This window comes from Sinocyclocheilus anshuiensis, unplaced genomic scaffold (assembly GCF_001515605.1).
Source record: "Sinocyclocheilus anshuiensis isolate Anshui unplaced genomic scaffold, SAMN03320099.WGS_v1.1 scaffold1885, whole genome shotgun sequence".
Taxonomy (NCBI): domain Eukaryota; kingdom Metazoa; phylum Chordata; class Actinopteri; order Cypriniformes; family Cyprinidae; genus Sinocyclocheilus; species Sinocyclocheilus anshuiensis.
This window is the reverse complement of record NW_015542322.1, coordinates 271909-298228: the sequence shown is the minus strand read 5'-3', so window position 1 is coordinate 298228 and position 26320 is coordinate 271909. Positions and strand designations below refer to the sequence as shown.

Here is a 26320-nt window from a genome sequence, read left to right as displayed (position 1 = left end):
ACAGTATGTGGAAAATAATGTTTTTTTAACTTTAAACCGCATAAACACATTTCATTACACCAAATACACAAAATAATGTTCTTTTTAGCAGCATCATAAGACCCCTTTAAAAAAGACTTTGATTATCAAATATAAACTAGGTTATCTTTCAATTGCACAAGCGCTTTTGTACTTCTATGATTAAAAGTCTGCACTGTAAGTCAGAAATCTTATCGTGTCAAGCTCTATTGGGTTCGCTCAGGAAGTTTATCAAGGCCTATTGATTTTTTTTTCCACTTAGGCATTTAATGGTTTGTGAGTTACAACTTTTACTACGTGTTAATTACCCTCTAATATGAGGACAAAGATCTGATAAAAGCCCTTAGTTAAATGGAGAGAAAATTAATTAAGAGAGTGGCTAATCAATTAAATAAGTGGAAGCGTACAAGAAATGCACAATCTGCAAAAAAAAAATTGTATTGTAACCTTAAATAGAGTTGCAATATTAATTTTAAAAAATTTACTTCCTGATTTTTTTCAGTGAGGAATGACCAGGATTAATCCAGAAAGATTATTAAAAAGACTGGAGAAAAAGAGAGAGGCAGATGTTTTAACTGATCAAAAGAGAAAGCACAGAGTGACATCCTGTACACACACCTCAAGGTAAGCCTCAGACCTGTTTTTCTGAAAACAAGAGCAGTTGTGGTATCATCATCCGTGTGTGTGTGTGTGTGTGTGTGTGTGTACATGGTTAGAGGAAAATGTTGTCTGCAGCAAATGCCACATTAAAAATCATGCATATTTAAATGACATGCAGCCTGAGGCCAGAGATAATACCAATTGCTTTATACACACAAGAATGCGAGGCACATGGCTGGGTCCATTTTGTAAAAATAGTGCTCTTTAATATAAATTATGGAAATATCTTATAAATATAAATATGTGCAAAGTTTCTTGCTGCATTTTCTATGTTAATGCCTTTGTTTTCTGATCTTCAAGCTTGCACTGCGGTCATCAGACCAGACCTTAAGATGAGACATCTTTATAAAAGACAGAGTAAAAAACATGCTGTCCTGTTGGTGGCCACACATGTAAACACCTTGATTTGACAAAATATGAACAACAACAAAAAAAGAGAAAAACAATCTACAAGTGAAACCATAAGCCCTTCCATAGACTCATAATACATTCATTGAATAGCAGACGTCAAGTCCTGCTAGTGACACAAACACTATGTCATTGTTATTGAATGAAGATTTGAAGCACACAAAGTACGAATGCTTCTCTGTGTGATCAGAGAAGCATGGTCCTTCATGTCGAACACCACAGTAAATAAGTTACTAAAGATTTTTCATACTGTGCTTGTATTTGCTTCACAGTATATGAATGACAATTCATATATACGCTCATATTGTCAACAATGTTCAGCCTGCCTTTTCCTAACACAAATGAAACTACTGTTTGCTTTGGCTCCTGTCACGAACAAAGTAACAACAGTCCACTGAGGGGCCGTCTTCTCCAGAGAGGGCTAAGGGAGGTCAAAGGCCCGTGGTAACAGGCCTCTCGTCCGGTCGATATGTTCACTCTAGTCCTTTTTCTTGACCCCACACACAGTCACCATAGCAGACAGCATCGGTCGTGAGCGGTAAGTAGCCACCCCGTTTGCGCCCCCATGCCCACTTATGAGGCAATTACACTTGGCAAGAAGCAGTGGAAATGTGTACGTCATCGCAAACACCCAGCTCTCGCTCCTTCCTTCCAGGAGAAAGTCAAAAAAATGTTGAGCTGGAGAAAACAGACATGAGAGAGTGTCTCCCGATCGATGATGAAGGCCTGGACCATAGCCATAGCAGCACACTTAACTCCTGTACTGATCAACTATCGCTCGTGTTTATCTTCAGCAGTCCGACTGGCCGCAGAAACGCCGAAGTCCTTTCGTGTCGACAGCTGCCGAGATGTCAGATCCACTCGAGTGGGAGAACATATCTCGTGCTGTCCTTCAAAAGTTCACAATCCAGAGGTCGAAGGCACAGCTGGCCCGCAATACTGACAGAAGCCGAGGTCGGGAGCGATAAACTCCACTTACGCGCCTTATTCTTCTCTTCCCATCTGAAACCCATCAAGAATAGCTAGATAGGAGCATCATACTCCTGGAGGAACTCTTGGAGTGGATGAGGCAGCTGGTCCCGTTTGGTGGACACGTCTATATGACCGTTTAAAGTCTTTCGACATAAGTGCTGCAGACTGGACAGGCTAGACGCCAGCGGACGCAGTAGCTCCAAAGGGATCTTCTCGCCACCAGAGTAGATGTAGTAGGCACTTCCGTCGGCCGCACTTCCACCTTCTCCGACGGCCTGGACCTTCGACAAGGTCCCCGTCCCGGCCGACGGCATGTAATGATGGATGAGTTTGAGGACGCAATCGAAACGCGGCACGGCCTGCTCACTCCGAGGGTCAGTCTGCAGGAAGAAGGAGACGGAGTCGCACTGGATGCGCAGGTTTTTGGTGCCCGTGCTCGTTTTGACACTGAGCGTGAAGAAGTGGTGGTGGTCTGAGCTGTCGCGCACCAAGAAGGTGCCCGGGGGTTCGGCGCTCAGCAGTGCGCTGGCCTCTTTCCCGCTCACGGTGCTCCAGTAGAAGCCGCTCTCTTGCAGTTTGCGCACAGCCACGATCACCATCTGATACTGCGCCCGAGAACTGAAGGTCTTGTACCGGTGGGGGGGCAGGCGCACGCCGCCTTCAAAGGGGCTGCTGCTCATGGCGCTGTCAAACCTACTGTGCGTTACCATGGCTCTCTGCCCGCCCCCTGTACCGCCCGGCAACCACTGGTGCTCGGGGTCCAGGGCCGAAGGGCCGTCCCAGCCAGGGTGCTCATGCACCGGAGAGCACCAACACAACGCCCAGAGCTCTGGCACCTCTTCCACATCCAGAAGAAATGATGTCTCGGTGGGTATGGAAGGCAGCTGAAGGAAAAGCCAAATGGAAAATGTAAGCATCAACCAAACAGTGAGAACAACAGAAGCCAGTGCCAGCAGACTTACATCTGCTATGACATCACTTTTATTAGGGCCCTTCATAGTTCTAATAACTGGATTGGTTGTTTCTCACATTTGTTCCTTATCATTAAAGCCCAACCCTCCCTCTCCAAAGAAACATCACATTTACGCATTTCAGTGATGTAATCGTCCCATTTAGAGATAAACTAACTTTTACTTCTTTAATTAGTGTCTGTTTTTTTACTAGTACTTATTTTTCAAGTAATTCAGTAGTAGTGACTACTGACTAGTATTGTGTCAATTTATCTAATCGTTGTGCTTTAGAACCTAATGCATCAACTTAACCATTAGATGCTAGTACTTATTTCAATAGTGACTAATATATATTCAATCACTACATCCTACTTTTCTACTAGTCACTATCCCAATACATCTGGCGTATGCCAATGCTGATGGTAGCTTTTCCAGTTTTACTAGTACTATTGCTACTAGTCAACCTCCCAATAATCCTGATAACAAATTGCTATTTTTTGTTAATGATTTACATGGGAATATGTGTTTTAGATCAACTACTTGCCATTCACTAGTACGTATGCCAATGTTGCTGGTACCTATTCCAGTTTTACTAATACTATTGCAACTAGTAATACTACTGGTAACAAATTATTCAAGTTAGTGAATTCTATAGGGATCTGTGATTTAAATATCAACTAGTATGTTGCTGTTCCATATTCTAGTTTTTCTAGTACTAATGGTACTAGTTAAGCAAGCAATCCAATAACTTTTAGTTTTACAAGGCACTATTAGATGAGAAATGAATACTTGTATAAGTAAGATAGTTGCGAGATCATTTTGAAGCGCAAATGTTAATACTGCTTGCAGTGGATAAATTAACTAGTTGCTAATCGAACCTTTATTTTTAGTCCAAGCTCGACCGTGTAAACCCGATATCGACTTCGATCGCTCTCTTGGGCTATTAGAAAACAGGTTATGAATGAGGTCCTCCAGTTCGTTGTGAATAACCTGATTTCTCATTCATGACACACGGTCTCTGTCTCGTATTACACTGTAAATACCCCTTCACTCTCCTATCCTAACTGGAATAGAAATTCACCGATTTATTCGGGTTACATTGAGGTCGTTTAATCCGACTCGCTCGCATATATAACTAAAGCAGACTTCAAACTATTAAACTGTGCATTAGCTCGCATTACAAAGCTCAACAACATAGTTTAATAGACATGGATACCATGTAGCACAGTACAAACCGAGGCATGCATAACAGTCCGATATAATAATATATGCATACATTTCTAATAGATTCTAAAGAACTCCAGTGCGTTAGAATAAAGCGCAAAACGTCGTTTTACCTTCAAAGCGTTATCCGACTCAATCTTGGGAGTTTTCTTAAAACATAGCTGCTTTTGTGATTTCCATATAAGCGCTTATGCAAAATAGACCTTCTTTTAAAAGGATCAAGATCGGTTTCATGTCAGTTTTTTAACAGTTGATCAGAGATCAGCTGTGTGAAAGTCCATCGGAGGTAGTGGAGGTCCGTGCCATCGAGTTGAAGTACAGACTGATATTTCTAAAGGCTCCACCCCTTGTGTTCCAGTAAAGCAACCACACACACACGCACGCACGCACGTGGCGGATTGCCAATAAATAATCAGCGTGACCCTTTTTTACGGGATTTCTCCCCCCTCCCGTCCCTGTTCACACAAGGTGAAACGTTGCATTGCCCTTGCGAATATAAATGCGGTTGGTGTGTTATGACTGATGATATCTGACCACACACATGTTGCATATTATTCTGTTTTATTGGTCTATTTTATTTATTCATTTATTGGTTTTGCAGAGTCCCGTATTATAGTGTCGTTTACGGTCAGATGCGTGATGGAACGTTTTGCCAAGAATAAAATTAAACGAATGTCATATTATTGGGACTTATGTTACATAGGGCTATTCGAAATAGAATGCAAGTCTATACGCTAAAGTTACGCTACAGTTTTCTATGTAAAAGTATAGTATAGTATAGTCGTATTCACAAGGCTGACTGTGGGTTACTGGCTGGATTTGTTCCATACGCCATCTATAGGATAACAGCAGTAGACCACCTTCCAAAAGACCACTAGACATTGGGGACATTCTTGCATTAATAAATTCACCGATCAGAAGCTTTGAATATGTATGGAGCAGAGTTTATTGTACATATCGTCTAATGATGTAAAATATAATATTAAAATCACACTGTCATTTGCAGAGTACATATACAGGGCAAATGAAATACAGTTAGCATCTAACCATAAATGCTTATTATTTGTTTAAATATTATTTAATAAATTATTGTACTATGATTTAAATTATATAAGGGTGCAAGTGAGAATTTAACTGGAGGTTTGGACAAAATATCCCAAATACTTAAAATGTATGCTAAAATTACTCGTTATATAGCCTATTTCATAATATTTTATTAGATCTACTTATGCATTTATTTCCTCTGACAGTGTAGCTGTCAGATAATTGCATTCACTGTCGCGGAGATTGAAATGTGACTACCTGCAGCTAATATAATACTGAAATAAAATAAAGCTAAAAAATAATAATGTTATAATGAAAATTTTAGGAAACACTGAATGTTAAAAAAAAAAGCATTCCTAAAAACAATTAGAATGTATTCTAGAGGAAATGTAACATATTGTGCATTATTTTATATTTGATTTGATTAAAAAAATCAGTTCCAGGGATAAAAAAAAAATTTCTGACACTCGTTTGTATGTACAGATTATGGCTATAGTTAAATTCGAATATAAATAGGGAAGGTGCAGTATACAAGAGACAATGTGGCATTTTTATCACTGATAAAAACGTATAGAAAGATGAGAGACCAGCAAACGCACAATTATACCTTGTCAACGCTGCAGACCCTCTTATTATAACCAGCCAACTTGTTTACACTAGTACAAGCGTCTGTGTCGCGCCGCATGCAAGGTATGTGTTTAGATAAAGTTTTGACATTCAAAATGCAGTGAAAACATGGCGGCGCCCATGACATGGAAAAGACTTGTGTTCTCTGGGTATACTCCTGCTTTCTCCTGGGTTTTTACGAGGATAACAGATCGCTTTTTCAGGACACATGAGCGGAGGAGAGGGTAAATGACAGCGGTCGTTTGCATTACATAAAGACAGTCGATAGAAATCGCGTAATATTAAAGTCAAGCGTGTTTGGCTAATGTTAGCTTGTGGTTGTGTAAAGAGATCTTAAAGTCATTTGTGGAGTTAGAATTGTTAAAGTGAGCTTGAGAATATGAGCCGTAAACATTAGACCAATAAAGATGGTTGCTGCTTTTGCTCTACTAATGTCTATTAGCTTATTTCCAGTAAACACCATCATGTCTTCTTTCTTAAAGATATAGTTCACCCAAAAAATGTTTTGAAAGAAAATGGTGACTTCTTAGCATACTCTTTAATGTTCCACAGGAAAATTTAAGTCTTGCATGTTTGAAACTGGATAAGGGTGATTAAATATAATATTGATTTTGAAATAACCTTCGTTTTGGGGATATCTAACCCATTAATGAGCTGATTAACTGCACACTGGTTATTTGGATAGTAAATCAACTAAATAAACCGAGACTGCAGGCAGATGATCAGATATGGTTTGTCAGCACCTCCTTTTATTAAAATAATGCTATCTGATTCAGGCATGTATGATCTGACAGCTCAGCTGTACACCAAATTATTGGACATTTGTTCATGTTAACCACCAGAAAACCACCATTAAATTTTTTCTTACGGAAAAATGTGGCCCAAGTTGGCCATCAGATGTTCTTTTTAAACTGTTGCTATCAGATGTGCTTTGCAATGAAAGAGGTTCATTCAAGAAGACTTTAAAGCACTGGTTTTACAAAGCAGCCATTCACTGCTTGCATTCTTCTAAAAGGTGGCTTTAATCAAATCAGTTTTCAGTCTAATATAAGTGGAGGCCTTTTCCTGAATTTTCTTAACTTGTTTGGGCAGATGTGACATCTATAAAGGGCTTTGAAACATGGTTCTTGTTTTGATACATCTGAGAGACGCAGATAGATAACTTGTATAGATTCGTAAACTCACCCACGACTGACCTTCGCATTGTTTTACGCTCAGTCTCCACAGGGTCATGGCACTCTCAGAGTCGCCTCTTTTCAGTTTGTTTTCTCAGGAGTTATGTGAGATCTACTGTAGTGTGCGGTGAGACTGGGTTCTGTCAAGAAAAGCACCAACCCAGAGGTTGTAGAGAACTCGACGTGACCTTGGTGTTTGGCAGTAGATCTGAGTGAAGGGTTGCAGTTTGAGACTTCATGCTGTGTTATACAGACCATATTACTGCCTTTGTCTTCTGAACACTGTTGCATTTGGAGCTGGACTTAGGGCCCTGTTCTGAGTAGTTGGAAATCAAGTTTTGAGAAAAAGAGAGTTGTTAAATCTTTTTTTTTTTTTTCCAGAATGTCATCAAATGTACTGGTTTATATTGCACAGTCAAATCAACTCTCTAACATTAGTTTTTGGTGTAATTGCATGTGCTAATGAAATGCTGAAAAGTATTCATTTGTTAGTTATTATTACCATTTCATTAACTGTTCTGAAAACCAGGAAGCAACAATAAAGATTTTGTTCTCAGATTTCAGATCAGATTTTCACAAAAATAATTACCATTATAAAATGTGTTAAAAATGTAAGTGTTATAAGTGTTTTTTCCATTTTGTCCAAAAAACAAAGCAAAAAAGCACTAAGATAAAGTATTAGGTTTTTAATTAGCAAAAATAGCTGAAAATGCTCCGCTGTTCAGCCATTTGGGGTCAGTAAAATTTTTTTTAAAGAAAGTTATACTTACATTCTGCAAAGTGACAAAGTTATGTTACAAAATCCTGTCAATTTCAAATCAAATGCGGTTCTTCTGATCGTTCTACTTATCAAAAAATTCTGAAAAATCTTGAATTAAAAATCTTAAAACTTACATTACTTAAATCTTACAAAATCTTACATTTTTAATAGTAAGAAAGATTTCTTGAATGCCAAATCAGCATACTGGAATGATTTCTGAAGGATCATGTGACACTGAAGGCTGGAGTAATGGCTGCTGAAAATTCAGCTTTGTCATCGCTGGAATAAATTGCTTTTTAAAAATAGATTTAAATAGAAAACAGTAATTTTTATTTGTAATAATATTTCACAATATTACTGCTTTTACGGTATTTTTGATTAAATAAATGCAGCCTTGTACAAAAAAAGACATTAAAAAATCTAACCGACCCTAAACCTTTTGACAATAGTGTATATTATGTTTATTATGTTATGTTGTTTGAGAGCCAACAGGAAACAAATACCAAGCATAAGTTCAGTATTACTCTACAGCCACCAGATTTTACAATATTTACTAATACCATAAGCGGAAACACTACAGTGCATTGTGTACAGTGGAAGAGGATTGCCTTGGATTCTGATTAAAGGTTTTCTCTGCCCATTAATGCTCTTTTACTTCCTGTCATCCTGTAGGTCCGCTGTGCTGCTCTTGGCCCCTCTCCTGGCAGAGGCAGACTCAGCCCCCCTGGCCTCCTCCAGACCTCCAGGCTTCACTGGTGTCGAGGACTTCCACTCTCGGTTCCACTGGATGGCAGATCATGTACCTGCTTTCAGGGTCCCTGGGGGCCGCGTACGCATCCTTCACTCACCTGATGAGTTTTATCAGGCTATGAAGGTATGCGAGTGTGTGTGTGTGTGTGTGTGTGCATTTACTGGGTGAAAGCCAAGTAATTGCATCTTCAGAGAACTGAATTGCCAGTAAATATGACTATAAGGTTGTAAAAAATAAATCTCTGATATCTTATTACTAACAGATATTATTCAATTCAAGTTTTCAAGTTTATTTGTATAGCGCTTTTCACGATACAAATCGTTGCAAAGCAACTTTACAGCAAATTAAGTTTCTACAATATTTAGTGGTAGCTTATCAGTGGTGACTGTCAGTTAATGTACATATGGCAGAAATGTACGGAAAAATCAATTAAAGACGTAATCAATTATCTCACTCCAATTAGTGCCTTTCTATTTATAGTCATATTTATATTGTGTCATTATAAAAATATATTACGTTGGTTGATACTTACGAGAAAATTATGTTTTGTTTAATAAAACAGGTGGATCTGTGCCAAATGTCCATTCTAAACATCATAATTTATCTATTGGTATTAGTTTTATGATTTTTAACATTAAAAGTAAAATTCTATAATTTTTTCTGTAGTTAGATATTTAATAGGTTTATTGTAACATTGTAAACAATTATAGGCCTATTTGCGAAATATTTGTCTCTTCTTTTTATTTAAAGTAGTTTAATCTTGCCATGAAAACAGCTTTAAATTTTCATATGGCTCTAAAAAAAAAGAATAATATAAGATTAAAAATGGAATTTTGGTCAAATCCGTTTTTTTCCCCATTTTGGAAGATTGTCTAGCTGTGTTTATGTAGAGAATAGTTTTATTGTCTTGAATCACTTTTTTTATCAGTTTGTTTTGTCATAATATAGCTTGTAAAAAAAAAAAGCTTTACTCAGTGTTGCTCATTCAGTTTGCTGTTCTTTCTGTTTGCCAAGGCTCGTATCAAGACAGCCAAGAGTCGTGTGGTGATGGCATCACTGTATCTGGGCACAGGACCACTAGAGCAAGACCTCGTATGTAACCTGTCTGCACACGTTTACTGTCACTGACCAGTAAATAAAACATAGCCCATGAAGGAAAAGGCTGTTTTTGTGCAGTTGACTGTGGCCTGATTAAGATTTTTACATAAGAGGAAGCTGCTCAGGGAAGTTTAACATATCTCATCTTCTGTTTTTTTCCACTGTAAGATGAAGATGATCAGGTACTGTATAAACAGTAGCTCATGTCACAACCAAAGTCAGATCTGCAAGCATATTCTGAAAAATTACCTCAGCAGAATTTAATTTTATCAACAGAATTTGATCTGGTGGTGTTGCTAAATCTCAATCTAAAAGCTGAATTTAATCACCATCTCCGTGTACACTAAAGTGCATTTCCTTGTTCAAATCAACATGCAAAACCAGCTTGACAAGCCATAAGGTTCCTGCAGCAGAAATAGAATCAACATTAAAAAAAAAATGGTGCAGAAACTTAGTTAACCCTAGTATAGGGTATTCAGTGACTTTCTAATTTCTTTTGAAGGTGGATTGCATGGAAGAGGCATTAGAGCGCTCACAGGAAGATCATGCACCTGATCTCAAAGTGTCTTTTCTGCTGGATTATACCAGAGGCTCGAGAGGTCTGTTTTAGTCTTTTTTTTTTTACTAATTTCAAACACACATGCTCAGGCTTTGTTTGGACAGCCAGCAGTTGGCATGTCCAACCTAAATCCTTGGAGTTGTTGTAGTCTGAACTGCAAAAACATAAGATTGTGATCTAATACAATCTTAATCACAATGATAAGTGGTTTTCACTAATTCATTAATTTATGGTCACATTGAAAAGAATGACATAAAAGTGATTTGTATAAAATACAGTGATGTATCTCATGAATTATGAAGTCATTACTACATGTATCAGATATTGACTACACTGAACATGTGGATCTGATTTCAGTAATTAAATGACAGTATCGACAATCAGTCCCAAAAATCAGATTTCAAAACCAGATTAGATTGTGTGCTGTGTGAACAAGGCCTCGCATTATCACTTATTCTTAAACCTCCCTCTGTATTATTCTTTTACTTCCTTTTGAACTGCATTTTGCACATTCTGAACAGTCATAGCTTGATCTTATCGATCACTTTCCTGTGAAACCATCAGAAGGAAATAATGCCTGCAGGAAATCCCCTGCCAATGTTCGTTTCCCTTTGTGAACACTGACTAACATATGTACGCCATGTCTATTGATATAACTGCATGGGTGTAATTTTGGAGGATTTCCAGTTTTAGTAATTGTAGGTTGGAGTTCAAACCTCCTCCCTGTTTTTTTTTCTTTGCAAACTACTTGACAGGAACTGTTAGTCATTCCATTGACTGCTTTCAATGTGCTGTACAACTCACCCAATGATGTTGTAAGAATTCATAATCTAATATTTCATGGTAACTGAAGCATCATGTTGCAGCATAGAGCTTCATTTTAGTGGTTCAGGTTCTGCTTGATCTCCTGAAAACGACTCTCATTATGAGAAGATTTTGAGAAGGCGTTCACAAAGAGAGAGATGGGTTTTTTTAATGTGTTGGCGACTTCTAGCGTGAACAACTGTAACTGTTGACACCTACCAAAATGAGTGCACCAAGGGGTCAAGGTTTGGTTAGTTAGCAGTGTCCCATTCCCAAAGCATCTTTCTCCTTTGACAGCCATTACAATAGCTGTGTAGCTGTGTACGATTTTTAAAAGTCTTTTATGCTTACCAAGGCTGCAGTAAAATACAATAAAACAGTAAAATATTACAATTAAAAAAAATTTTTTCATTGTAATATATTTTAAAATGTAATTTATTCCTTTGTCGGCAAAGCTAAATGTTCATCAGCCATTACTCCAGTCTTCAGTCGTCCTTCAGAAATCATTCTAATATGCTGATTTGCTGCTCAGTAAACATTTCTTATTATTGTCAGTGTTGAAAACAGTTGTGCTGCTTAATATTTTTGATGAGTTTTTTTTGGATTCTTTGATTAATAGAAAGTTAAAAATAATTCATCATTATCATTTGTAATATTTTAAATGCCTTTCTGTCACTTTTCATCATTTTAATGCATCCTTACTGATTATTAGTATTAATTTATTTCCAAAATAAATAAAAATAATGACTCCAAATGGCTTTAACAAGTTTTGAGTGTCAAAATAGTAAAAAGGTGAAAAGGACTTTTTTATTTTTATTTTTTTATTTATTTATTTTTTTTAACCATCTGCTGTCCTTGGTATCAAAGCTATATAGCTTGCTCTAGTTGCTAGTGAAGGAATTGGAACGGATGTTTAACTTTTATTTGTTCCTAAAGAGCAATTTGTTTTACAGCTTTACTTCAATAAAGAAAATACAAAACTAAACCTTGCTATAATATAATACAGCATTGTCATGACAGCAACCTCCATCAGCTTTGTGTGAATTCCCCTTTAACGCTTAATTAAGTGTATGCACTGATTCATTGCTTCTAATTTCCCCCTTTGTTGTTTTTGAATCTAAAGGCAAGCACAATTCCCGCACAATGTTACTGCCACTGCTCCAGCATTTTCCTGAGCAGATGAGAGTGTCCCTGTACCACACACCTGACCTGCGTGGGCTGCTGCGTCTTCTGGTTCCCGAACGCTTCAATGAAACCATCGGGGTGCAGCACATCAAGGCATACCTTTTTGACAACAGTCTCATCATTAGTGGGTGTGTACGCATGCATATGTCACAGCAAGAGCAGATACGACACATGTTCGAACTTTTCCACGACATTCTAATTTATTGAGATGCACCTGTATGTTATGGCTGTATAACTAAAATATGCTTGCAGTGTGAATGCCATCAATTCTCTCAAAATATTCCCATAGCTATTGCTCTTCATGGTTCTAGGTTTGTTTTTAGACCATATGGAGCTCATGCAAACAGCCTCTGCTCAGTGGAGGAGGTGAATATTTGGTGGCCCACTCTTGAGTGTGATGATGATATCTCATACAGGGCCAATCTGAGCGACTCCTACTTCACCAATCGTCAGGATCGCTATGTACTTCTGGAAGACTGCACGGAGGTGGCTGATTTCTTTGCTGAACTCGTGGGAGCCGTGGGCGATGTGTCACTGCAGCTGCAGCCTGACAACAGTGTGCACATGATGGAGGGAATGGTGCATCCCTACAAAGGTAAGTGGTTTTTAAAGGTTCCCTGAAATGCTTAGAAACACTCTGTGTTACTCTGTGTTGACTTCATTTTAACTGAAACAGGAAGACAGGGCGGGACATATCAAGCAGCCCCGTCCGTTTTTAAAATAGCCAATAGCGTTCGTTTGTATCACAGCTTGGGCTAGAGCCGTTCAGAGCCGTTGAGCTCTGTAAAGCCGCATTTGACAGGGTATGCCAGCCACAATCTTATCCATATTGCTATAAAATATAGCATTCTTTATAGAATTCAAATAGATCCGATACATTTTGTGGTCTGCGCCGACTCGCGCATGTGATCCGCTCCTTGCTATCGTGTCTCTGGACCGGAGCAGAGTGTGTGTGCGGTGCGGTGGTTAGCGTGACACAGCGCCAAACCAGACTTCTTTTTTTCCTCAATGGAAGCTGGTTTGGTCACTGGGTGAATCAGTCATCCAGCCAATCAATCCGTCAGCACCACTCGCCACTACATATCATAGTATTGATCTCTGAAACTTCAGTAGAACCACACCATAAAGAATCATTACGTTCAGTAGTACGAGCAGCCCTGTGCTGACTGATGGCCTTTGCCTGCCAGCAGAATGAGAGGAAGTTAAACATGGCCTTTGTTCAGTGTTGCCAGATTGGAAAATTATCATATTTGGAAGAAAATTATCGTACACGAGTCAAATGTACAGAATACAGCTATTTATCTAAACCAACAACTTTTTGACACGACCTGCAAATTACCACAATAGATAACTAGGCGTACCGTGTTTACATTGGACGCGAGCAGTGCGACAAAATACTATAGAAACCATTCAAATCAGTGACTGTTTGCACTGGATGCGACAAGACACGACACTGGCCCTGGTCCTATCTTAACCGAAGATATGCAAAAAAAGATAATAATAATAAATAAATCAATTTTAAAAAAGTTTTCAAATTGAATGCCATGGCCATGCTAACTGAAGGTATAACTGTTTTTGTAATTAATGAAGGAATATTCATAGTATAAAATTCTGTTTCCTGTCTGTCTAATTTTCTTAAAATGCTGCTTGTTTGCATATGCATGTGCTGAAAATAAAGTCAGCTTAATTTAATCATGCAAGGCAGCACAGTGCTGCGCTGTCACGTGTATTGGTTGGTTAAAATGGACCGTGTGGAATGAATATAGAGCATTTTTATTTATTATTTATTCAGAGCATCCTTGTTTAGGTGCAGCTAGACTGTCTTAAGTGCAAATGATCAAACAACTTCATCAGCATTTTTTTGGCAATGAAAGTATTCCTGATAAGAGAAATGAGTGACACTTGTGGTTTCCACCCAATCTGACATACATGAATCAGAGGTAATGATGGTAAGTCACTCATTTCCTCGTAACACCAGCATTGTGGTAACACTGACTAACAGGAAGCTCGGAGCCTGCTTACTAGCCTCAGGTCTCTGTGATGCTGAGCTTCAGCCATGACTCGGTGTGTCTTACGGTCCCCAGGCTCAGCGAGGTGCGCGAAACGAGTGAATGAGTGATTATGCTCATTCAGCTTCGCTTCATATCCATAACCCAGCACCGTTCGATGACATAATCGTGGTGGAGCGGGGCCACAGTTTTCACAGATCCCAGAAATAGTGCAATGATGTCACCTTGCTGGTGGTAAGTGATCTGTGCTGGGAGGGTAGGAAAGGAGAGATGCAGGAGGATGATAGGTTCGGGAAGGAGCTATTTGGACCTCGATACAGTCTGTCAAGACAATGAGGTCAACGGGAAATGATGGATTGATAGCCAACAGCGAGAATAGTGATGTATGACTGTAAAAGGAGGACAATATCAGACGCACTCGAGTCAGGGTGACATTTCTTTATGCAGCTCGTCTGCGAATGTACATGTTCGAAGAAAAAGCCTCATCTTCCAGTAAGAGTTACTAGAGCGCTGGTCCATTGAGAAGCTTATGCGCTGAGTCTGCAGTTCGGTCCTGCCCCTGTATCTCCAGTAATTGGATCCCACAGTCTGTCGGTAAGAGCCGCTGAACTTTGTGGCCCTGTTAACTGGATGTGTTTGGACCTCTGAGGCCTGGAGGCTTGGGGTGGCTGGCTTTGCGTCTGTGGGGAAAGCCCCTGTATCCTGCTTCAAAGGGCCGTTTATTTGTTCTCCGCCGTCCCCACATATTTGCGGAGGCTTTCGCTTTTTCTTGTTCTCTGCATTTAACAAACAGAATATTCCGAGCGGCCCTTGCTGCAGATTTTCCGTGTTAACCAAATAAGCTCAGAAACCATGGAGCAGCAGGCTTCTGCCATACATTACCAACATGCAGCATTCTGCCCTGAAGCTAATTCATTATTTACAGATTATCTCTCTTGCTATGACTCACTGTGGCACATTATGTCTAGCAGAGGCGCCAGGGTTTGACAGAGCACTTTTCCAGACGGTCAGCAGTTATTGACCCGTGCCTCTGAGGTTTTGATCATGCATTTGCAGGATCTCGCATTAGCAAATATCTGATAGAATGGATTGGATTGGAGGGGAATGGATTGCGTGTTGTTTCGCTTGCGTACCTGTTCAAATAAGTGTAGACAACCTGTTAAGATCAGTTTCTTAGAATCGTTCTGTTTATCATTACTATCAGGTATTTTAACTTGATTGACACAAAGCACCTTTTCAAAACCTAATGAGTTATGTTGCTATGCTAACTGAAATAGAACCTCTTAAAGGAATAGTTCACCCAAAAATGAAAATTGTTAATTATCGTACAAATACGATAATTATCGTACGTCTGGCAACACTGGTTTTGGCGGAAGTGACGAACTGCAAGCTTTGAATGCTTATATCTTCTAAATGCGAATTTTGTCACTGTTTTGGAGCACACTGCCTTATAGATAACCTTAAGACTAACATATTGATACTAACACCCAAAAAACTTTAATTTTGATTTCATGGGGACTTTAAAGGGAGGGATCTGTTTAAACAGATGCCACTTCCTTAAATGTAAAATGTCATATAAGACAATGAGAGGGGATTTTAATAAGAATTCCTTATAGCGTTCATTTGCATATGCTTTCTAAAGCTTCTGAAATAAGGAATTGCGTAAGTTAGAAACCACATTATGTGAGGTAAAAGCCCAAACACATTCACAAAATGCTAAACGCAACTTCCCTAGCTTGGAGGCTGATTGTGAGTTATAGATTGCGGAGGATGCAGCTAACTGCCATAATCTGGCCTACTTTAGTGAAACTTTATAGTATTGTTCCACCACTACAATCCAAGAACCTGATTTGGCTTTAAAATCCTAAAAGGGGACTCAAATAACAACCTGTTAAGATCAGTTTCTTAGAATCGTTCTGTTTATCATTACTATCAGGTATTTTAACTTGATTGACACAAAGCACCTTTTCAAAACCTAATGAGTTATGTTGCTATGCTAACTGAAATAGAACCTCTTAAAGGAATAGTTCACCCAAAAATGAAAATTGTCATCATTTACTCACCCTCATGTCGATACATAAAAGCAGAAGTGACAGTAAATACATTTGTGACCCTCGACCACAAAACCAGTCATTAGGGTTGACCTTTTCTTTGAAATTGCGAAATTGTTAGGATATGACAATATTTGGCCGAGATACAACTATTTGAAAATCTGGAATCTGAGGTTGCAAAAAAAAAAATCTAAATATTGAGAAAATCGCCTTTAAAGTAGTCCAAATGAAGATCTTAGCAATGCATATTAATAATCAAAAATTAAGTTTTGATATATTTACGGTAGGAAATTTACAAAATATCTTCATCAAACATCATCTTTACTTAATATCCTAATGATTTTTGGCATAAAAAATCTATAATTTTGACCCATGGCATGTATTGTTGGCTATTGCTACAAATAGACCTGTTCTACTTGTTCGACTGGTTTTGTGGTCCATGGTCACATTTATAATGTCACAAAAATGTACGTTTTAAATAATGTTTTGAATGTTCTGGTCATCAAACAAAAAAATCCTGAAAAAATGTATCACAGTTTCCACAGAAATATTAAACATATTAAAATAATTTCTGAAGGATCATGTGACAATAAGGTCTGGTAAGTAATTACTGTTGACAATTCAGCATTGCCATCATTGATATAAATTACAGCCTAACATATATTGTAATAGAAATGTTTATTTTAACTTGTACTAATGTTTCACAATATTACTGTTTTTACTGTATTTTTGATCAAATAAATGCAGCCTTGGTGAGCATAAAAAACATTAAAAACGTACCTACCCCAAACTACGATAAGCTAATATATGTACTGTAGTACACAGAAATGTCAGATAAAATAGTCAAATTTAACTTTATCAGTCTATTTGTATCTGTATTTGTTATTAGTGAAGGAAATATAGTTATAATCATCATTTAGCTTTTAATGCTTTTTTGTATGCTTTTTGTCACTGATCTCATTATAGGATCATTATAGTGCGTTATAGGATCATCTTCTCCATAAAAGACATGAGTGATTGCCCAAAACCTAGTTTTTGGAACAGCTGTTGGAACAGCTGCTTGAAATGCTGCCTATGTTTCAAGTGTTGAGTGTTCTCAGATGTGGTCTGTCTGTGGTCTAACAGGTAACAGAGCAGACTTTACTGCATCGGCACAGAGACGGATCATGGAGGTGGTGAACACGGCCCGTGTCCGGCAGAGCATGCTGGAAGCAGAATGCTCGGAGGTCCCAGACTCGGACGGAACGGTGCCAAATGACACCTGGATCTTTCCACTTGTGCAAATGAAGCCTCTTGGCATTCATCTGGATGAACAAGTAACCAAACGACTGCTCACAGAGGCAGGTGGAGACTCAGTCATCTATCTGACATCGGGTTACTTCAACCTGACGCGCACCTACATGCAGCTGGTGCTGGGTGCAGCAGCAGACTACCGTATCCTCATGGCCTCCCCAGCGGTTAATGGTTTTTTTGGAGCCAAAGGAGTAGCAGGAGCAATTCCTGAGGCCTACGTTCACCTCGCCCGACAGTTCTACAATAAGGTGTGCATTTTTTCTACTGTTTAGCACAGGGCTGGGCAATATGATGTGTATATACCTGTGTTGACAGAGATGAACACTTAAGTGTAGACAACTCTGTTATTTATAAAAGGAGCAATTTAGTTTTGTCAAGTCATGCCACCCACCTCTAGTATAGATATTATGCAACTATAGTTTTTTTTTACTGTTGTCAGGCACCATTACAAATTGCCACGTTAACATATAATTCAACTGATTTGTGAACTTAATGTTGCATATAGTATATGGGCTATTTTATAACCACCAAAAATTAAAATTTTACATCTTTTGTTTTTATTGTTTTTGTACTCATGTCAAACTTCTCATTCATTTTTTTTTATATTAATAATCTTTTGATTTAGTATTTAATTCTAGATTATCAACCATTTTAAAAACTTTTTTTTTTCTGTTAACTATCATTTAATATGTAATTAATTCCTGTAACGACAAATCTGAATTTTCAGCTGCCATTACTCAAGTCTTCAGTGTCACTTTCACCTTTCAACATACACATGGTTTATTTGACCTAATCTAGTTTCCGGATTTATTATCACAAACACACTCTCTGCATTATGAAAACTGGTAAAACTCAAAAGCTAAAACAGTGGCAACAGAGGCAATGTCATTCTATTAAAACAACAACAATAAAAATACTTTTTATTGTGGCACAGAGGTGCGTTAAGTGCATTTATTCAGAAACCTCAATCACAAATAGCATACTTGAGATCCATGTTTGGATTTATTACAGTTAGTCACTGTGAGGGTTTGATGGCAGATTTAGTTGCTGCAAACGACCATTTTGAAGGAACACAGATGATGTTTTAAATTTTCATTTGAGAAGAATGTCTCGGTGTAGATCAGGGGTGTCCAAACTCAATCCTGGAGGGTTTGGAGTTTAGCTCCAACCCTAATTAAACACACTTGAACCAGCTAATCAAGGTCTTACTAGGCATACTAGAAACTTCCAGGCAGGTTTGTTGAGGCAAGTCGGGACTCAATTCTGCAGGACCCTCCAAGACTGAGTTTGGACACCCCTGGTGTAGATTAATAAACTCCAACCTACATGTTTGTTGCTACATGTTTGATGTTTTTAGCTCTTTCAGTACTTTTTCCATAGTGTAAGAAAGGGTGCATGTGAATAGTTGCCAGGTTGATAAAAAAAAATCATTTTAAGAGAGAAGCGCTTATAGAGGGATTTCAACTCTTAACATCTGGCAACCCCAAGTATTTTGTTTTTTATTTGTTTGAAGAAAATATAGAGAAATTGTGGATAAAGAGTTTTATTAGTGTTTTAGTTAGTGATTAATGTCAATGTTGTCTTTGCTTGGAAAAAAAAAGTTGTCAACGAATATTTTCCGTCGTAGTTTTCTTTAACGAAATTAACACTATTTTGTAGTTTATAATTGTTGCTTGTTCTATGGATGGTGCTGCAGCTACAAATGCACTCAGTTAGCAGAATATCAGAATTTTTTTTTTTTTAATGTTTGTTCTTGTATTGTTGGTTTTTCTTAAACTGAAACACTCGTGTTCGTTTCAGGTGTGTCAGCTGGGTCAGCAGAGTCGTGTCCTCTTGCATGAATACCATCGCCCAGATTGGACATTTCATGCTAAAGGTACGTGTTTATCTTCTGCACTGTTTTTTTTAAGCACTAAAGTGGATCAGCCCAGTTCCCAAAAATTGGGTGTAATGGGAAAGCTCATAATTTAATGCGCAGAGCAGGTTTCCCAGCACCTCTGATTGAATAGCCTCAGAGCTCTTCCTGGACAGCTTCAGGACACAGAGGCTGCCAGACAGATATTTTCTCTGTAAACCAGAGGTATGCTTTGGCCACGTTTTCTGGCTGTTGTTGAATGTTAAGATATTTCAGCTTTACTGTTTCAGTATGTTATTTAAGACAAATCAAATGCAGCACTGAGCCAAAAGCAACTCGATCGCCACTGTGTTATTTCTCAACCTGCTGTCTGTGTTTGTAACTGTGAGTGATTTTTAGTTTGCTTTAAAAATGCATGAATTCATTCATTTGGTTGTTCATATGGCTTTAACTGAGTATCCTCATACACTTTAATAAAAGCCCCTGACCTGAAGGGACAGAATAAAATAGTGACGTCTGGAGAAAAATAGAGGCTTGACAAACCTGAGCAGCGTCAGTAGAATTCAATTTCAGGCTCCTGTTGAGAAGTCTGGCTTATTAGATAAAGCCTTGTCATGCCGTCATTTCTTGTAAACAGTGGAGCTGAAGTGGGAACAGACAGAGGTCCCTGCAGCTGAGCTACAGAGAGAATCAATGAACATTAGCTGCCGTTCTGACGCTGGCCTTCAACCTACACGAGGCCCACGTGGCACCTCAGGAAAGAGACAGTGAGGTGGACTCGATTAAGACTTTTGCTCTACCTGTCATGCCGTAACTATACCTTTCTGTCACCAAAAAGCGTGTTTTTCCATTGGCAGCCGTTCAAATTTGGCAGCAAGTAGGTAGTTTACTTCAAGTGGAGTCACATGCCAAAACCGTTGAGATAAATGTTCAAGTTCACAGCTCAAAGAACTTTATTATTTTGTTGATTATTTATTATTTTGTTAGGAACTTCATGTGTAAAAAAAAAAATAAATAAATAAAAATAAAAGGTTATCAGTGTATAATACACAATCATACATATCAACACATATATAACACATTTATCAAGTAAATTAAGTAAAAAATCCAATTTAGTGTTCTTAAAGTGCTTGTGCAAAGGAAATGCTAATGAACAATATTAGGGAAAAAAAGTGGTTCCACAAAATGTCTAATGCTAGGAGGCAGAAGAACATCCATTCCAAGTCCGTTTTTGCAAAACTAGTTTGGACTAATTGCACTTCCTTTTAAAAGAATGCTTTTGAGAAAGTCTCTTATGCTCAAGCATTATGCATTTTATTTGATTGAATTAAAAACAGAAATTTTACAAAAAATTATTACAATTTAAAAAGAACTATTTTGTACTTTTAATATGTTTTAAAATATACTTTTTTAAATATTCATTTTTCCAGTCTTCAGTGTCACATGATCCTTCAGGAGTCATTCTACAATAATGATTCATATCACTGTTGAAAGCAGTTGTTCTGCTTAATATTTTTTGGAAACCATGATGAATTCATTTTTTTCAGGATTTTTTGATGAATTGAAAGTTGAAAAGAATACCTTTTTTATATATATAATTTTTTTGGTAAGAAGTATTGATTAATTTAATGCATCCTTTTCTAAATAAAAGTATACATTTATTGAAGTAACAAATTCATCCTAAATTTTGAACGCTAGTTTATGATCAACAAAGTGGTCAATGAAAAAAACAGTCCATGGATTGTGTTTGCTTATTGGTTTTGAGTTGAATTTAATCTAATTAAGCATAAAGGCATATATAATCGTGTATAAAGGCTAATTGCTGGATTTGTGTGCATAAGGAAGTCCTCAGGAATTAATTTTAGAGTATTCCCGTCAGTTGTGTTACCTGACAGCTTTCATCAAGAACACTTCCTCAGGCCAGGGTGGTTATGTTTGGCAAGTGTTTGAAGTGGCAAGTAATTGCTGCTGCCTATTAATAGAACATATGTTTGGTTTGTGTACATAATTTGACTGACACTTTGTTTTGATTTTTTTCCTCTAGTGTGTAGCCATGCATTGTTGACTGTGAAAAGGAAATATGTTTTCTGTTGTATAGACACCACACCTTTTAAACTCATGTGACCAGGAAACATAGATACTGACACTGTCAGCTGCTTTGAAGCATCTGCCATATCTGCATATTTGTCAATGTGAAGGCACCAAGATTATTTTTAGAGTGGTTTGAGTCATAATAAACAATTGTCCAGTAATGAAGCACTTATTATCATTACTGGTCTGAAAAGTTACATTTCAGGGTATTTTTTCCACTCTTCACAGGTCTGTGGTACTATGTGGGAGGAAGAGACCGCCCCTGCCTCACTCTCATTGGCTCCCCAAATTTCGGCTATCGCTCTGTGCACAGGGATCTGGAGGCTCAGATTGCCATAGTAACAGAGAATGAGGAACTCCAGATGCAACTGCAACAGGTTGGACGTCCTCTGCATGACTGTTTCCTACAGTACCCCATAAATCATGGGTTGCGATGTGTTTTAATAGTTTTTAGTACTAACTATGAAATTAATGGCTGGACATTTGTAAGGGCTTACAGGAAATACAGCTGTGCTCAACACGATGCATCAAGTGATTTGTTTTATTGCATTTTAAATGAATGTAGACCAATTTATGTTATCACCCTGCTCTATAAATCTTTAAAGGGATAGTTCACTCAAAAATTCACCCTCATAATATCTTAATTTGTGTTCCGAAGATGAATGAAGGTCTTACGGGTTTGGAACGACATGAGGGTGAGTAATTAATGACAGAATTTTTTCTGATTTTTGGGTGAACTATCACTTTAATGGGCACTATGTTATGATAATGGAATAATTCAGTATTTAAATAAAACAGGTTTAAATCCTGTGATTGTCCTTAACGTTACAGCTTTTCTTATACTAGAAAGCAATGGGGGTCCGTTTATCTTTCTTATCTCAAACAGCATTACATATAAGGGATATGCCCTAAACATTAATCTGTACTGGTTGTTCTGGGAACAGAGGCTACAATAAAGTCTAACTGTCATCAGTTTTTATAGTTTGTGAAATGTAAGGTTCCTTTAATCTTCACTTAACAGGTGATAAAAGATCAATTTAAATCCGTTCTGTAGTAATCTTTACGAGAAACGCACTGAGATGACACAACACTTGAGATAGCGAGGTTTAAAAAAAAGATAGTTTAAGTGAAATCTTGTTTTCTGTCTTGTCCAGGAGCAGGAGGTGTTGTACCAGAGTTCAACGCAAGTGTCAAACTCCACGTTTAATCAGCCAGACCGCTATGTAAAGCTGTGGGTGAAACTGGTTACTCCACTCATCAAGAACTTCTTCTAAAGTTCAACAGGCCTGAGGTGATGGATATCTCACTGTCTGTGACAGGTTGGTTGCTGATGTACCTTTGAAGCATGTTTTAAACCTATCAGGCTTATTAGTGTTAGTGGTAGTTTCAGACATGAGCAGTTCCTCCTGGAAAATACATTGGAATATAGAAGCCAGTTATTAGCCAGGCCAAACTGGTTATTATTGTGTCCAAGCTGGTAATTAGCTGAACCAGGCTGGTTATTAGCTGGTCGACCTTGTTCCAAAAAACATCTTGACCACCTTAAAGTCAACATGAACCTTATTTACCATCTTAATACTTGTTCTTGGTCTTATTGTTATTGATTCACCGATGGCTGTTATTCCAAAGAAAACATTTTCATCCTAATCTTTCATCAAATGTAATAACTTGCACTTCCTATGCCTTTTCCAGTGACGTCACTTAAGCTGAGAGGGACAATGTTGGACAATGTTAACCAACAGCCCAACAAGCTATTTAGGTTCTGTTTTGGTGGTAACACTATAATAAGGTTGCATTTGTCGACAGGAAATTAAATTTGAACTTATTTATCTCCTAAATTCATGTTATAGATCTTATTGTGAACAATTCATCTGTGCATGTTTTTTACAAAAAAAAGAAGACCCTGTAATGTTTCTTTAAAATAACATAACTGGACCTATGGGTGAAAATGACAGACTTCTATATCTTGTCGTATGATAATTAACACTAAGTAGTGTTCATTGTTAGCTCATGTTAACTAATGACTGATATCAATGTTAATGTAGTTAACGTGGGTTAACAAATAAAACTTTTTTGTAAGTTTAGTTTTAGCAAACCGTCAATTTTTCACAATCCAATCAATTCCCAGTGGATAAAATCATGTCTCACCTATTTATTTTTAGTTGATTGTCCTGTTTCATGCTAATGTCACATTACTGAAATGAAATGGCTTACAAATGGAAATTCATGCTGCTGTGACTAGCGGCTAGTAACCCGCTTCCATCTTAAGCCGGATTTTCCAGCAGTGATGGTTCGGTGGTATCAGGTATTATGTGCGTTTCATTATGTTGAAGCATAAATATGGAAGAAAAATAATGCCATATGTCTTTGAAACAAAAAGCACGTTGAATAGCACTAACTGAAAAAATGATGCATTGCATTAACAGTGCTTGCATTTTAATGCGTTGTATTTCCAGAGCTTGCATTTTTAGGTCCTGAAATTTAACATGGTTGTCTATTTAAGCTGTGAATATTTCAATTCAAAATATTTCACGCACATTTTCATAATTAAAAATTAAATAATCCATATTCACCTTCCAGAATTCACTTCCCAAATAGGCAAATTTCTTCACATTTTATTTCACTTTCCAAATTCGCTTCCACAAATTCAGTGGTTAAAATTCGACAGAAAATTTGGCATTGCACATCCGGGAGCTGTTTGCATCATCAGTAAAACTTTTTCTGAGATCTGAGGTCTTATATAACTGTATTAGTTCACTGAGGAAGATGTTGAATTAAACATACACACAATCAGCTTTTCCACATGTTTTTACTGGCCCTGATAATCAAAACTTCTACTTAGCGCTTGTTTCATTTCTGCAAATCAGTTTTTGTGAATGAATGACTTAATCCACCTGTTGCTTAAATCTTTTGAAGAATAATGCAACGACAGCTATTAAAAGACCAAACTCAGATCTTACTGATGATGCAAACTACAAACAGGCAGATGAGGATATGAACGCAGGTTACGGAACGCACAAAACTGCACGTTAAACATCTCCCAGCTAAAGAAATGCTTAACATGGTTTATTGTCTCAAGACGGTGATAAATGATTAAATTCGGCACCTAATTAATAATATATATGAATGTATATTATGTACATTTAAGCAGATGAGCCCAGAATATGAGCCCACAACCCACAAAGTTTCACCAAACCATTTTTGTCTCCCATAGAAAACCAAGCGCGGTAGTTTTAGGTTTGATATTCGCTGCATATTCGCCTATGCTGCTTTATGAACCGTCTGCAAATTTACCTCACAGTCCAAAAGTCCAATAATTTATTCAAATTAATGTTTACAGTAAATGAATAATTTACTCAAACTGACTAAATATATATTGCCAATAACTCTTTCCCCAAGTAATTCACCAAAATGGGGTTTTTCTTGTTCCAAATGTTGTATGTTACTAGTGACCAAACTGACTTACTACAGTTGAAATTTTGACAATATCTTCCTCACTGTATATACAGTATCTAATCATTCTTAAGAAATTACTGTAATTCAAAGTTTTTTTTTTATGTTCCAAAGGTTGTAGTACATTCCTAGTGACTAGACTGACTTGCATAGGTGAAATTTTGCTAATCCCTCCCTTACTGTACATAAAGTACATCAATATTTTATACTACAACCTTTGGAACATGAAAAATCCCTTTTGGCGTCCTACAGATTATTATTTTTTTTGTTGTTCTTTTAAATAATTGTGAATGGTGCATACAGTAAGGGAGATATTGGCAAAATTTCACATGAAGTCAGTCTTGTAGCTAACTAGCAACATACTACAACCAGTGGAACATGAAAAAACACTTTTGGTAAATTACTGTAGTTTTCTAAAAAGATATTTGTGTACTGTACATACCGTAAGGGAGATATTGGCAAAATCTAACCTGTAGTAAGTTAGTTAGTCTTGTATCTAGTAACGTACTACAACCATTGGAATATGAAAAACCCTTTCCAGGGATCTTTTATATGTAAATAATTGTGTACTGTACAGATATGAAGGGAGGTATTGGCAAAATCTCACCTGTAGTAAATCACTATGAGCAATATGAGCTTTACAATTTGACAGTGTGTTATTTTAAATGTTAAAAGTCATTTTAATTAAAAATACATTAGACGTTTTAACCCAGTCGGTGGAATTGTCAGCAGTGTTGGGCAGTAACACATTATTTAGTAACGTGTTACTGTAATTTGATTTCTTTTTTAGTAACGGAGTAATTTAACGCGTTATAATTTTCAAAATAGTAATTAGAGTATAGTTACAAGCCAAGGTTTCTATATGTTACTGCCGCGTTACATTGCTGACAGAATGCAGTGATTTATAATCTAGAGATTGTAAAAAGGATGTAGCACACGCACTGTGGAGTCCAGTGCCAGTGGATTAGAGACCTGCTCCCGCGAGACTCGACGCAACAGAGCGTGGCGCGGGACAAGATGGGCGATAGTGTACTTCTACTTAGCGCTTGCAATTTCTGCAAATCAGTTTTTGTGAATGAATGACTTAATCCACCTGTTGCTTTGGTCTTCATCAACAGCCGCTTTCGCAACCTGCTGGTGAGCGACTGACAGCAGCTGGAGATCGTGCATCGGTGCTCTACTGCTATTCCTGCAGCTCCTGGATGTGCAAAGGTGAATTTTAACCACTGAATTTGGAAAGTCAAATAAAATGGACCGAATATTATACATCGTATTTTTAAACAGATTGAATATTTTGGAAGTGAATTCTGGAAGGTGAATATGAATTATTGAA

General features: G+C 37.6%; 2 protein-coding genes across 2 annotated transcripts in view; one reads left to right on the top strand and one right to left on the bottom strand.

Moving 5' to 3' along the window:
- Window positions 1-557: 557 nt before the first annotated feature.
- On the bottom strand, window positions 558-4538 carry socs3b (suppressor of cytokine signaling 3b). The gene is made up of 2 exons (XM_016489332.1): window positions 4346-4538; window positions 558-2942 (listed from the first exon to the last, which is right to left on the bottom strand). The coding sequence occupies exon 2, from the start codon at window positions 2766-2768 to the stop codon at window positions 2109-2111; it is 660 nt and encodes a 219-aa protein (XP_016344818.1). The 5' UTR covers window positions 2769-2942; window positions 4346-4538; the 3' UTR covers window positions 558-2108.
- Window positions 4539-5986: 1448 nt separating this feature from the next.
- pgs1 (phosphatidylglycerophosphate synthase 1) overlaps window positions 5987-26320 on the top strand; it is a 24494-nt gene continuing 4160 nt past the window's right edge. Inside the window, exons 1-10 of the mRNA XM_016489325.1 lie at window positions 5987-6127; window positions 8511-8712; window positions 9604-9681; window positions 10190-10286; window positions 12174-12363; window positions 12652-12830; window positions 17421-17836; window positions 19389-19464; window positions 21763-21911; window positions 22689-22853. Of these exons, the coding sequence (XP_016344811.1) occupies window positions 6012-6127; window positions 8511-8712; window positions 9604-9681; window positions 10190-10286; window positions 12174-12363; window positions 12652-12830; window positions 17421-17836; window positions 19389-19464; window positions 21763-21911; window positions 22689-22808 (1623 nt within the window). The 5' untranslated portion in view covers window positions 5987-6011 and the 3' untranslated portion in view covers window positions 22809-22853. The remainder of the gene's footprint in view (window positions 6128-8510; window positions 8713-9603; window positions 9682-10189; window positions 10287-12173; window positions 12364-12651; window positions 12831-17420; window positions 17837-19388; window positions 19465-21762; window positions 21912-22688; window positions 22854-26320) is intronic.

Excerpts from the sequence above, each read along its gene's own strand:
- socs3b (XM_016489332.1), bottom strand. The coding sequence starts at position 2,768 with ATGGTAACGCACAGTAGGTTTGACAGCGCCATGAGCAGCAGCCCCTTT.